General features: G+C 40.9%; 1 protein-coding gene across 5 annotated transcripts in view; it reads left to right on the top strand.

Moving 5' to 3' along the window:
- The window catches only part of MAST2 (microtubule associated serine/threonine kinase 2), a 359,963-nt gene that overhangs the window by 189,910 nt on the left and 155,232 nt on the right, over positions 1 to 14,821 (top strand). For 3 of the 5 annotated variants that reach the window (XM_050961826.1, XM_050961825.1, XM_050961829.1), the window contains one exon: positions 806 to 1,012. The exons of the other annotated variants lie outside the window; for them this stretch is intronic. In XM_050961826.1, coding sequence (XP_050817783.1) covers positions 806 to 1,012 — 207 coding nt within the window. The remainder of the gene's footprint in view (positions 1 to 805; positions 1,013 to 14,821) is intronic. 5 annotated transcript variants of the gene reach the window in all.

Raw genomic sequence — 14,821 nt, 5'->3', positions numbered from 1 at the left:
CTCGTCACCTCTCTTCCAGAAAGTCTTAAGTGGTGGGGGAAGCTCTGGAAGGAAGGGGAAGGAGTCGGAGAAAAGGAAGTTTTGCAATGCTCCCTTGTAAAGTTGCTGCTCTTCCAGAGAATCCTACAAGCAGTGGACAGAGCAGGCAGCCAAACGATGTTATAAGGGAGCATTGCATAACTTTAAACGAGCCTGTTCCTTAATGGAGCAGGGACATAACATCGAAATGTTAAGTGGGAGGATGTTAAGTGAGGTGTTACCGTATTTCTTACACACCTATGTATGAGAAACAAGGTAGATGAGGTAATATCTTTTACTGGACCAACTTCTGTTGGTGAGAGATACAAACTTTTGAGACACACAGAACTCTTCTTCAGGTCTGGGAAAGGTACTTCCAGTGTAACAGCAAAATGCAAGGTGGAAAAGGTTGTTTAGCATGAGTTGGTCCAATAAAAGATAATACCTCCCACACCGTGTCTCTCTAATATCAAGGGACTGACACAGCTACAACTATTCTGCATATAATCTTAGGTTTGGCATGGAAGATTTGCTCAGTTCAGGATCAAATAACTCCACAGTGGAAAAATTCCGTTGAGTTAGGGTTGCACTGGCTACAGTAACATTTTGGTTATTTCATCATAACAATTGAACAAGTTCAGGTGTTGATTAAAAGGTTGACTTTTGACCACTTAGTTTATTAAATGACTTTAATAGAAAAACTTTTAAATATTTTTTATTGTTTTAAAAATAAAAGCAATAACATATGACATTGACACTGATTGTTTCTACTGTGGTACCTTGTCAGAATCTCCTCTCCTTTGTACTCCCACTGCCGAGGAAGTGATGTTCATCAGCACATGTTCTCCCCTACATCTGCTCCAGGTCTACAACACCTTAAAATCCCATTAAGTGCGGATTGTGCTCTCGCTACTTCTCCTTTAGTCTTTTACCTGAACCCACAACCCCAGAGCAACCCTGCTAGTCCCTGCTACAGCAATCCGCTACAATGGAGGTAAGGAAAAATACAAAGTAGGAACAGTTAACAATTTGATTTCAGTGTAACAACTTATAAACATCTTATTAGTTAATAATTCAAGAGAATATCATCGAAAAAAGATAAACAGACTTTGTGTTTATATTTAATTGTATGGTGTTGAGGTCTGTTTTGCATGTTTGTCCAAACTGTTAGTTCACCTACAGCTAAAGGTCTAGAATAAGGAAAAAAGCAATATACATACATACATTGGCGTACATGCATACATATTAACTAGCATACTACATGAGTTTAGAAATTAACTCTTCATTGTTATTGCCGATAATGTTTTTCAGTTCCTTAAACCTTGTTGTGCTATTGCAGAACAAATGGTGCATACGAATTCTCTTAGTAGTTCTTTGAGTTATCATCCCATGTGTGTTCCACTCGAGATGTGCATGTGCTCCATGCTCCTGAGACGGGAAGATTTTTGCTAGCAGTGTCTGTGGTTCATACTTCTGCCCTTCTCCTCGTGCTTCAAACCTATAAGTGGCAGCATGGGCTGACTGCCTCTCTAGTTTCTTTCTACTGCCCATGGTCTGAGAGAGATGCTCTTCAGTGTCTGCAGTGTTAGCTAGCATTCTTCTTCAAAACTTTGTCGTTAGTTTTAAATAATTTAAAAAACCTGTTTGTAGATAGTTTAGTAGTCCTGAGGACCTGGGTGTCCCGTCCTCTCCTCTGCCCCCATATCCCTGTGAGGTGCCTAATATGCCCAGGATCCTGAGATTCAAAGACTGTGTGGCCTGCCCCTGGGCTTTTCCAGTCAGGGATGACCACGACACATGCCTCCATTGCCTTGCGGATGCTCATATCCCTTCTAAATGAAGCATCAAGCCCATGAGCACAGGCTTAAAAGATTCCTGATGGACTGTGCTTTAAGGCCCCAGTTCAGTCCCAGCCGATCAGACCTCCTGTACATCAGACAGAGGCAATGTGAAGCACCCATCCAAGGACAGTGATCTCCAGCTTTGGGGGGAATCGCAGGAAGCAAGATGGTTCTTCCAAACAAAGGCATGAGGAGGGTAAGAGCAATCATTCTCACAAGAAACATGAGATATCTCCCTCCAAGTCATCACGCAAAAAGAGGACCTGCTCTGTGATGCTGTCTAAGTCCAGTAAAACTTTGCACCCTACCACCGGAGTGTCAGGAGCTCACAAGGAGTACAGTTCTGGTTTCTTGACACTCAAAGGCAAGAATGCCCTGAAACCAGCCCTACCTGAAGGAGTAGACCGAAGATTGGCACCAGTGAGAAAAGAAGGCAGCGTATGCCTCCTACATCATCAGTACCATGAAATAAGAAAGGATTGTTGATACTTAAGACTAGGGCAAAACCACTGGTGCCAATAAGGGAATGAAGCCTGGTCTGCTGTCTTGTTTCGAGGGCTAGATACACTGCCCCAGAGGACACTGCTATCTACATGGATCCAGAGTTGCCAATACTGTTGGACCAGGTACTAGCCAGTGATGTCCTCACACCATCAGTTCATCACTCTCCAGTACCATTGACCAGCTGAGGCATAATAAGATCTCCAGTACCAACAGCACTATGCATCAGCAGAGAAGGCTTCTTCTCCAGTGTCAGTCGAAGAGCTTTACCATACCATCAAGATGAGTTCAGCCCTGACAGAGGGTCCAAGATTTCATGAACACCTTTGCTCTGGCACAGGAGGGACTGTACACAGCTTGGGACCAATGGTACCCCCTTCCATGGGGTCTGCCCCATTTCTCCTATGATTCCTCACATTGGCCTTACTGGGAGGTTCCTGGGATACATATATGTGACATCCTGAATCTGTAAGGTCATACCGGGAGTCAAGACAAGCTTCCCCACACAGGGAAGAACATCAAACCCTCAGGAATTATCTGAGGAAGACGAGCAACCTGACAGACTAGGCAGGACTATTCACCTGGGCAAGGTTATTATTATCGCTCACAAATGGGATGGTTGCACCGGCTTCACTGTCACCACCCAACAACTACAGGCAGTGCCAGCACTTCCAGAGGAGGATTGCAGACATTCTCCAAATTCCCCTGGAGAAAGTACAGGACACCCCTTATAAACTACTAGACATTCTCCAGATTGCTGATTCCAGTAAGATGGCACTGCCCCTTCATGAGGCTATCTTAGAACTGGCCAAGATGGGCTGACAAACTCCAGCCACTTGTTCTCCCACTCCAAAGAGAACATAGAGGGAAAGCTTTGTGCCATCTAGGAAAGCAGAATACTTATTTTCATACCCTGATTTGAATTCTCAAGTGATGCAAATTGCCACCCAAAAGAGCAAGCAAAACTACTTCAGATTTACATCCTCTGATGAGGTCAAATGTTTAAGCCTCTTCAGAAGAAAGAACTTCACTTTGATGAGCTAAGAGTTCCACATAGCAAACTGCCAAGCTTTACTGTCAAAGTATGATTTTTATTAATTATTATAAGTTCTCGGAATTCACCAACAAACTCCATGAAGAAGATAGACTTTAATTCCAAGCAGTTATCAATGAAGGCAAATTGCTGGCTAGATTGGCCATCCAGGCCTCAATGGATGCAGCAGATACAGCCTCCTGCTTGATTGAAATGTCCATAGTAAAAGACAGGTTTCGTGCCTCCAATACTCCAGATTTCCCAGAAAAGACCAACTCACTGTGGAGGATCTGCCTTTTGAGGGAAATAACACATATTCAATGAGGACAAAAATCAGTCATTACAGTCCCTCAAATACTCAAGAGCATCCCTTCACTTGCTGAGTGGCTATACCCCAGCACCATGGAAGAAATATCCCAAGACTCAGCCCTACATACAACAACCAGAGCTTTAACCATTCTACCATCAGAGTGCTTATGAACCACCTCTGAAATGCCAGAGAATGCAGCATAGTAAGCATAATGTCGTGCCTTCATTCTGCTTCCAGTCCTAGCTACCCACCAAAAAATCCTTTTGACAGGACTTTTGAGAGCTGCAAAGCAATCCCCCTTCTACATTTATCTTGTCCAGACTCCTGCACCCCATTTGGTGGCCACTTGTTCCATGCTTGGCACCTCAAAACATCAGATAGATGGGTTCTGGAAATTATCATCACTGGTTATACCCTTTCCCATCTGTCTTCAAGAATGCTTCTCATGAGAGGTTCTTCAGTCAAGAAGTAGACTACCTACTCCATCTGGGAGCCATAGAACTGGTACTAGCTCAGCATGGGGAAAAAATATTGTATTCAGAATATTTCCTCATTTCCCAAGAAGAAAGGCAGCTGGAAGCCCGCGCTAGATCTCAGATGGCTGAATGCTTTTATTTGCTGCCTGAGATTCAGAATGATCACCCTGGCGCCTCTAATCCTCTCACAGAACAAGGGCGACTGGTTCACAGTTCTTGATTTAAAGGATGCTTATTTTCCCATAGGTATCCGCCCTGCACACAGAAGATTCTTGCGATTCATTCACCATGGGCCTAGAACATTAACAGTACAGAGTGCTCCCCCTTTTCCTTTCAGCAGCACCAACGGTATTCACCAAGGTGCTATCAACAGTGGCAGTCCACTGCTGTTCTCAGGGCTTGTCAGCGTTCTGCTGCCTCTACAGCTGTTTGCTCCCGGGGAAGTCATATCAAGAGGCTTGAGTGACAACCTTGCTCTCTGTCCTGCAGTGTTTAGGGCTCCAAGTAAACTTTAAAAAGTCCATTTTAGTTCTCACAGTTGGCCTACTGTGTTGGCCTCACAGTGGGCCTACTGTGCATAAGGATGGAGACATTGGCACAACCCAGTTGTTGGTCAGCTTCTAGTTTCTGGGGAAGTTAGTCATTGGAGAGAATGATACATGGCATTCATTTTGGTAATACACAGAATATAATGAAAGGCATGTTTGAAGGCAACCAATGAAATGGTGATAAAGCTTAAATGTTGTTTTTCATCGTGTTTCAGTTTTAAAAAAATATACAGTACTACAGGGCAAATACTGGGTAACATTCAAATATAATAAGTGTAGTTTCATGCTGTTAAACACCAGAGATAGACTGGTAGACTACATTAGAATAGTGTTAAATTTAATTGAAAAATTTTTTTTGGCATGGGGGCTAATGGTATTTAAAAACAAATCCAATCATAAGACATTTTTGCAAGATACAGTGCTTTTTCCTGTCAGTCAAAAATATTCAAGGGTCTCCGCCATTAGACATAAATGGGTCAGTGAATAATTTTCACGATAGTAATAGTCCCTGTAAATGTCTGTGTTGAGTTCTATTTCAGCTTTACCCGGGGCTATTCATGACTATAATACTGTTCACATATGCAGACCTTCTGGCCATCTGCTCCCTGGATACCAAACAGATGATGATTCAGGGATGTGTGGTTGCATTATAAAAGCTCAGCTCTATAATAACTTTTTATTTGTTGTTCTTTGTAAGTTTTTGCTTTCACCTGTGCAGCTCTTGATCCTGTTTTAGCCTGTCCTCCTTTGTTGTAGTTTTGTTTACTTGGTTACCATGCTGGCTATGGGTATTCTCACTGCTGAGTTAGAGCAAAGGTTCATTCTGTAAGCTATTTACTGTCACTGATCTAGTCAGTTTAAAGCACACAGGTCGGTCAGATTGCAGTGAGTTCCCCTAGCTGTGTAGGTGGGATTAGGACTTACATTTTCCTGTAACTAAAACAGTGTACATTTTAATGTTAGAAGTTTATCACATTTGACCATCGGTAATTCATTTTCCCCTTTTTCTTTCAACTGTTTCATGATGCTTTTAGTCTTTCTGCTTGAACAGATGAGCGGCTATTGTACAGCTGATGTCAGTGCTAGGGATGGAGGCTGTTGGCTTCAGAGAGAGGAAATCTAATTAGGAATAGAAATATTGTATACCTCAGGTTTAACAGAAAATAAAGGTGAGCTTCTTTATGATCACTAAAAGGGGCTCTGAGGTGGCACACTGAGAGACACTGACAATAGATAAATTAGGTAAGTATTATAGATGTTCTGTATGTGATTTGGGACCATTTTTAGATGCAAGATTATCAACAGGAAGAGATAAAATGGTCTCAAAAACACTACATGGACATGTTGAGTATATTTTTGTTGTTTGGGTTTGGCAAATGCTTCTCTAGATGTGAGGCAACTCAGATTACCAGATGCCACTTGGCCATATTTCACAAGTGTACCTTAGCATGAGTTGGCCACTCATTATAAAGCCAAATTTATCCTTCTGCCCGAGAACCTGGTTTTATTGCACTACTTGACATTAAATTGTTTTAAAGATGTTATGCGTTAAATTGTCATCAGATGAGATGAATCTTGAGATTATAAAAAAATCATAAAAAAACCAACCCTCATGTTATTTGTAATTATTCTTGCAGCAGGACACATTTGGGCTTAGCCAGTTTTACATAGGTATTCCTGTGATAAAAGCAGATAGGAGAGTTAGGTTTTTCAGTTTAGGCCTCGCTCAGTGTGGGGCTATAGTTCCAAAAGTGGGTAAGATTAGATGTTAGTGGGCATGAGATAGGCTTTAATTAATCCTTCCTTGCAAGTTGAAGGGGAGGAGTGAATGAGTGGCAGCAATATCAGACAGAATGTCGCAATGGGTGTTTTTCCCACCCTGCTATCTATGATTTTACGAAATAGTATGCGCTTATAATTCTGTCTTCTACAATTTGTTGTTGTAAGAATGTGTCTCTCCCTCTTCTCCCCTCTCCACCCCAGTATTCTAGCTTTTAAAAATATTTAGGGATAATATCTTTATTAATGTTATGTAGTTTTGCAAAATAGCCACGGACATTTATTAGTGTAGGCATAAAATCTACTCATCAACCTTAATATGATGATGATCAAATACTTTTACTTTCTTATTTAAATAAAACAATATGAAAGCGACTTCAAATTCAAATTTGCCTCAGGTGGCCAGAAACTATGTGTCAAAACCTGAACAAAATAAAACTGAAACTTTACAAGGCTGGTCTTGCTTTTAAAGGTTGTTATATATAGTGTAGGTAATAGATTTTATTTTAACATATTTATATGGATACAGACTTTCTGAAAAAGCATGCATTTAATCACAATAAAAGGGTAGAAAGTGGGAGTGTGTGTTTTCTAAAATCTTTATTGAACTGTGGATAGGTTACTTTAAAAAAATCCAACCTTTCATATAAATGGATGCTATCAGAGCTGAGAGACCTAAATTTAGACCTGTCACCTCTGTGTGTGTGTGTGTGTGTGTGTGTGTGTGTGTAAGTGCACATTGAGCTATCCCCTCCTCTCAGCAGGTCTATTCTGTTCCTGTGAGCAAGGGTATTGAAAAGAACAAATATCCTGCTCTGCAAACAGTACAGGCTGAAATTCACTTCATCCTCATGAAGCTTGACAAATTGGGCATTCTGAAAGGTGGGAAATTGGGGAAGGATAAATCTTACTCCATTCTGGGGCCATGGTGCGAGTCTGCAGCTTCTCCATGTCACTTGTACAGTGTGTTGGGGCTCCTGGTTCTGGTGGCTCCAGCACATGCCCAGTACAAAAGCCTCTTTCATCACATGCTGGATGTGTGGAAGAGCCCCCATTCACCCCAAATTCAGCTCTGCTGCCTATGGTCCCCTGTGTGGTCTTAGAGGTATTCAGGGCTTTGTATTGGGTGCCTGAACCAGAGCAAATTTCATGCTACAGTGAATAGGATTCAAAACTTAGTTTATAAAGGCCATGTCTAGTCTAGGAAAATGAGTAGTATTTATAAAAGCATTAGCAAACACATTTTAATTAACACAACTTTAATTAGCCCTAGTGGGTACCCTGGGGTTGACCACAAACAGTTAACATATTTTAAAACATGACTTGCCGTGTCTACACTGGATGCAAAATCTTGTTTACAATCATGTTAGTTAAAACCTGTTAATTAGTATGCTCACAAAAACTACTATTTTGCAAGGCTAGATATGGGCTTGAAACGGAATGGAGGGGGTTTTGCGGAGATATGCACATGTACAATCCCAAAGAACCTCGGCTCCCTGCTCGGGATGAAGTCCTAGGTTTGGGGAATAAATTGACTTCACAAGATCACAGCAGCGCTTGAATATGGGGGAATTAGATATTTTATATTTATTTTAAATGTTGGGTTTGTTAACCTTGAGGGAATGTCCTTTAAGATTTACTTTTAAATATTTCAAGGTATATTAAGAAACAGAAATAGTATAATAATTTTAACAGTATGTTATCTCTCACTGCTTAAATTCCCTCTGAGTGTAAAGTTACTTGAGATAGCATTTGAGAGTTTATTTTAGTTACTATTTCCTATTTGACAGCTGTCAGGGGATTAATGAATAGCTCTATAACATTTGGAAATTGTTTTGTCTGTCGCAGCAGATGGTACCTTCCAGTTTGAGTTCTTGCTGCACGTCAGATTGTTTCCTTAAAATGTGCTGAATAATTGTTTTGTTTTCACAGGTGTCTTAATGGTATTTTCACAAATATAGATTGACCAATCCAGGCATACTGTGTCATAGGGCAGCTGTAGTCTCTGAATGTACTACATGAGTACTATGAAACTTTTGGATTTTGAGTAGATATTATTTTGGTGATTTTTATTTTAATATGAACATTTGCTTTACATTATAAATTCTTACATAAATTTCACTTTGGAGAATTAGAGTTCCTATTTTGTTAATTTTTTTCTTTAGACTGATATTCTTGAGATTTTTCTTTGTTCTTTTACTGTTACCAGTTGCCATAGTTGAGAATAGTTCCTCCCTGCCAGCCAATGAATGGCACAATGAAACTTTTAGTTAATGTTCCCTGTACATGAGAAGTTTGTTGGCTCAAAAATCTTCTACTGTGTCTGGCTCCAGCTGATGGAAGATGACCAGTTCCTTTGCAAGTTGGTAGGGATAGAAGAACCTGCAGTCTTGGAATCTTTGGAGCACTCTCCTCTGAGCAGCTTTGGACAAGTTCACTTATAGTACAGGCAGCCCCAGTGCCCCACTCCCAGATAAAACATGCTGCAAAGGACTCTACCAGATGGCTAAGAAACCTGAGGTATTTTCCAATGGCATGAGATGTCTAAAGTGCAGGGACCTGCATAGCCCAATATACCAGGATATTTCTTCCTAAACTGAATAGAGGATTTTTGTGTAGAAGTAGTGTTCTGTGCTGGGGAATGCTGAATTGTGGCCTTCCCCACACCAAGAAAGACATCACTCTTCCTTACTGTTTGACAGCAGATGTTTCTGTTATACCCAGGCTCTCTAAGACAACCAGACAGCACAGAGGACTGCTTGGGGCGTTCTGGTATAGTAGTGATACAGGCACAACTTCTCCAACTCTCCTCTTGCAGCAGGCCCCATGACGCAGCATGTGGCCACTCCAAAGAAATATGACCACACCACCCTTTCCCTCTTTCTTTCCATTCCTTTTTTTCATGCCACCTCTTTTCCCTCCCCAGGAGGTGGGAGGCCCTGGGTGGGATGTCAGGTCCTGCCCTGGGACATGGGAGGCCAAGGAGGATGGGGTTGCAGAGCAAGTGGTCTGCACTCACCATGCAGTGGTGGCTCTTGTCCCACAGTACTGGCCTGGTTCCCTACTCCAGCCTGTTGGGTCTCGATTCAGTGTGCAGATGGGCCACTCCCCTGCAATACCCTGCACTCTTCCTGGCCCCGGCGCCACCAGATTGCCTGCCTTGAGCTAGGCTCGATACAGAAGTAATGGATAAACTGAAAAATCACAGTGTCTATGACATTTTTACTACTGTGACAAACCTATAGCCTACTTATAGTCCTCTTACCTAGTTTACACTACACAGTAAATACAAATTATTATTATAAGTCTAGAAAATATTTGGAACCATCATGATCTCTGCCATTTTTAAACAGCTTGCTTCACTTTCATGTTCCTTCCTTTCCTCCTACCTCTTGCCTAATTTTAGGTAAAGTCTTTAGGGCAGGGACTTGTTGATTTAGATGTCTGAAAAGGACCTAGCACACATTGATTCTATAACAATAATGTGGGGTTCCCGCTTCTAATTTCTCGTGCCCCATGTCTTCTAAATATAGATGTTTATTTGCTTAAATACCCTACTCTAAAGATATACCTACCTAAATAACAGATTTGTGCCTTGTAAAGAATCTGCTGCAAATGCAAAAGTGCCACCACATATTTCACGATCATTTGTTCCTGTGTGTGGTTTGTTGTTTCCTACTGCAATGCAGGGGCATCCTTAGTTCATTTCCTGTGTGGGAGCTTTTTTGATTTGGCTCCCATTCATATATTATTGTAACTTATTTCACTAATGTGATGTGATTTTTTTAAAAAATATGGTAAATATAAATTAATAAAGAATAAGTAAGGAAGCCAAAGTGTAACTGCAAGGGAGTGTTTAAAAAAAGAAGAGGAGGGAGACATTAAATCAGTTTTTCTTTCTTACTGCAGCTTATGTATCTACTAGTCCACTCCACTTCTTTTTAAAAGTGAGAAGATTTCAAGGCTATTAAACACCCAATTTTCACACTGACTCGACAAAAATATTTAGCACAGGTGTTTCTGTAAGTCCTGGATATCCAAACTTTGCTCCGCTGAGGGCTTCCTTGCAACTTAACAAAAGTGTAACAGATACAACTAATTTACGTAAAATGGAGCTGATTATAGCTTCCCACCTCTTTGATACAAAGGTGCAGCCCATGGAGACACGTCCCAGCATGCAATACTGCTGCTTGATCTGAGGAGCCACAGCTAAGATCAAGATAGAGCATGACGCTGGATCCTGTCATCTCTGCAAGCTGCGTCTCTGTATTAAAAATGAGGACAGCTACAGATTGCGTTATAGAAGTCCACAGTCCACTTTTTGCCATTGTCAGTGCTGATCTACATTTTGAAAAGTAACAGGATTTAATGAGCTTCAAATTCACATTTCCAATAAATTAAAAAAAAATATCTTGGGGATGCCGTGTGGCCCAGGAGCTCCAGCTAAAGATTTGTGCTGTCTGTGTTTGTCTTTGTGTGTTAGAATCATAGACTATCAGGGTTGGAAGGGACCTAAGGAGGTCATCTAGTCCAACCCCCTGCTCAAAGCAGGACCAACACCAACTAAATCATCCCAGCCAGGGCTTTGTCAAGCCAAGGCCTTAAAAACCTCTAAGGATGGAGATTACACCACCTCCCTAGGTAACCATTCCAGTGCTTAACCACCCTCCTAGTGAAATAGTGTTTCCTAATATCCAACCTAAATCTCCCGCACTGCAATTTGAGACCATTGCTCCTTGTTCTGTCATCTGCCACCACTGAGAACAGCCGAGCTCCATCCTCTTTGGAACCCCCTTTCAGGTAGTTGAAAGCAGCTATCAAATCCCCCATCACTCTTCTCTTCTGCAGACTAAACAAGCCCAGTTCCCTCAGCTTCTCCTTGTAAGTCATGTGCCCCAGCCCCCTAATCATTTTCGTTGCCCTCCGCTGGACTGTCTCCAATTTGTCCACATCCTTTCTTTAGGAGGGGGCCCAAAACTGGACGCAGTACTCCAGATGTGGCCTCACCAGTGCCGAATAGAGGGAAATAATCACTTTCCTCAATCTGCTGGTGTCAAGGTTCCTCCCCCACTCTGAACTTTAGGGTACAGATGTGGGGACCTGCACGGACACTTGTAAGCTTAATTACTAGCTTAGATCTGGTAACACTGCCACCATCCAGAAATTTCAGTGTCTGGAACACTTCCTGTCCCCCCAAAACCTTCCCCTCCCTGGGCAGCCTTGAGAGGCTTTTTCACCAAGTTCCTGGTGAACACCGATCCAACCCCTTGGATCTTAACACAAGGAGAATTTAACCATCCCCCCTCCTTTCCCTCACCAATTCCTGGTGAGTCCAGATCCAGTCCCCTTGGATCTTAAGGAAAAATCAATCAGGTTCTTAAAAAGAGAGCTTTTAATTAAAGAAAGAAAGATAAAATCATCTCTGTAAAATTAGGATAGAAAATACTTTACAGGGTAATCAGATTCATATAGCCCAGAGGAACCCCCTCTAGCCTTAGGTTCAAAGTTACAGCAAACAGAGGTAAAATCCTCTCAGCAAAAAGGAACATTTACAAGTTGAGAAAACAAAAATAAGACTAACACGCCTTGCCTGGCTGTTACTTACAAGTTTGAAACATGAGAGACTGATTCAGAAAGATTTGGAGAGCCTGGATTGACGTCTGGTCCCTCTTAGTCCCAAGAGCGAACAACAACCAAAAACAAAGAGCACAAACAAAAGACTTCCCTCCACCAAGATTTGAAAGTATCTTGTCCACCCATTGGTCCTCTGGGCAGGTGTTAGCTAGGTTTACTGAGCTGGTAAAAGAGATGTTAACTCTTTACAGGTAAAAGAGATGTTAACCCTTAACTATCTGTTTATGACAGCTAGCAATGCTCCTATTAATGCAATGTTCTTAGCTTCTGTATTATATACATTCAAAAAGTATATGTAAAAAAGTAACTAATGCTTTATCAACTGCCCACAGGTATACACAGGATGATCAGCTGAAAATGTTGTTGATTAATCTATGTAAAGCTTGAATTTTGCCAGGTAAAGGCAGAAGCTGAAGTTATTTGTTCAAGAAAAATAGACAAGACTAAACTTTCAGATTTTGATAAGCAAAATAACTGTAATATGTTAAATCTACCAGTTTTGATTTGGAAAAATTATAGGATTTAGGGGATGAGCATTCATGTCAGTGAGTGTAAATTTTCTCTCTTTTTTTAATATATAATACCTGAGATCCTTTGGAACTCTTTGGTCAGTTAGTTTATAGATTAGCTGTAATGAGATGATAGTAATACTATGTAGTTAATAATATTATCTGATGAAGTGGGCTATAGCCCACGAAAGCTTTTGCTCAAATAAATTTGTTAGTCACTAAGGTGCCAATAGTACTCCTGTTCTGTTTTTGGATACAGACTGACACGGCTGCTACTCTGAAAACTATGTAGTATGAGACTCACTTGGCAATCCTTGGATGAAAGGTAGTATGTAAGTGAGAAGTATTATTTAATTATTTTATATTAGGTGATCTGTTGCCACTTGTACATTTTCTCTTCTTCTAGCCACAGTTCCATCTATATAGGGTGGCTCTTTGACTTATTCTTCTCCATTCTAGTCTGTCTTGAAGCAGTTCTGTGAAAACTTCACAGCTAATCAAATCCATTTGTATGACACCCATGTATGTAATTTTTGGGTTTTCCGTCCTTTCTCTCGCCTTTCACTTCTAAGTTTAACACCCTGTTTCCTATTTATTCTTCCCATCTTCTTTTCAGATGCCCAGACCATCTAAGCCTGGCTTCCCTCAGGATATCTGTAATCGGTACCACCTTCACGCTTCCGCTAATTTGTTTGTTCTGAACATGGTCCATTCTTGTGACTCCAAGCATCCATCCTAATGTTTTTATTTCCACTGTGTACAAGATATACTCCTGTCTCTTCCTTGGTGCCCAGTATCCAGTATCATACAAAAGTGTAGGCCCAATTACTGTCTTGTAAATCTTGCATTTCAATTTGATAGGCATTCTCCTATCACAGATCTCTTCACTCACTCCTCTCCATTTAATCCATGCCTTTCCTGTTCTGCTTATAAATTCACAATTGTTCTGTGCTACAGAACCTAGGTACTTGAACTTCTGTACCTTTTGGTCATGGCTGACTTTGCAGACTTAGTCTCATTGTCTTCCTGCAAGGTATCATTGAATCTATAGGCCATTTATACTGTTTTATTTCTGGTAATTTTCATACAATTTTTTTCAAATATGCACCGCCATCGCTAAATCTTCTTCCACTTCCTCTTTGCTTTCTCCCACGAGCACTACATCATCCTCAAATTACATGCACTGGAGTGCCAGTCTTCGGATGTTTTTTGTAAGTACATGGAGTGCCAACCTGAACAAAAAGGGGCTAAGTGCCAAGCCTTGAAGTAATGCAGTTCTTACTAGAAACTGTTCAGTTTCTCCACATGGCCATCTAACTGTGGTAACTTTTGTGGTACCACTTGTACATTCTATATTACTGCTGATACTACTTAGTTCAGACTTTGTCACCTTCTAATTGCATTAAGGGACATTATGATGAGATTTATTTTGTAGTTGATGATTATTTTTAGAGTGTTCCTTGATTTATTTTCAGAAACTGACACATCAAAAGTGTGGTAAACTTTATAATGCAACAATAATTTTGTATCCACATCTGTTATTTTTGCCACTTTCTGTCTCATGAAAGCTACCCCTAATTTCAAGAAGTGGTGGTCGTGTTCATGGGTGATGGGTTGTTGTTTTTTTTTTGTATTTTTTATGTGTGTCAGTCATGATTTTGGTTCTACTATTACAAACCAAGCCAATTATTTTTGTGTTCTGGTTAGGTTAGTTATTTACTCCACAAATATTTTGAGTTGTGTCCACTGACTGCTGGATGGGATTTAGTTTTCCAGGCCCATTCTATATTTTAAATAAACTGTTTTTTAAATGAGAGGATTCAGGATGATTTCTTTGCGAGAATTTATCTTAAAATATGAAGGTTGTTGGTATATTCTGGACTTCTAGGAAATATATCCACGTGTATTGTGGGTGTTTGTGTATGCATGTGTGCACACGTGTGTATTGCGATTGCATCTACATAGATGGTCAAGTCAAGCATGTTAATCTAAAAGAGTGTATTAACCATGCAATAGCAGAGGGAACCAGGCAGCCCTTGCCGATGGATGCAACCTACAAGTATGGGCCTACATCTTCTAACTAGGTCACAGTGGTAGAGTGGGGAGTCTCGAAGACCCCACTGTTAGTCATTAGCAGCACATCTGATCACTCCGCATCTGAAATGATTGGGC

This window comes from Gopherus flavomarginatus, chromosome 7 (genome assembly GCF_025201925.1).
Source record: "Gopherus flavomarginatus isolate rGopFla2 chromosome 7, rGopFla2.mat.asm, whole genome shotgun sequence".
Classification (NCBI taxonomy): Eukaryota; Metazoa; Chordata; order Testudines; family Testudinidae; genus Gopherus; species Gopherus flavomarginatus.
This window is presented reverse-complemented; position numbering and strand designations above follow the sequence as displayed.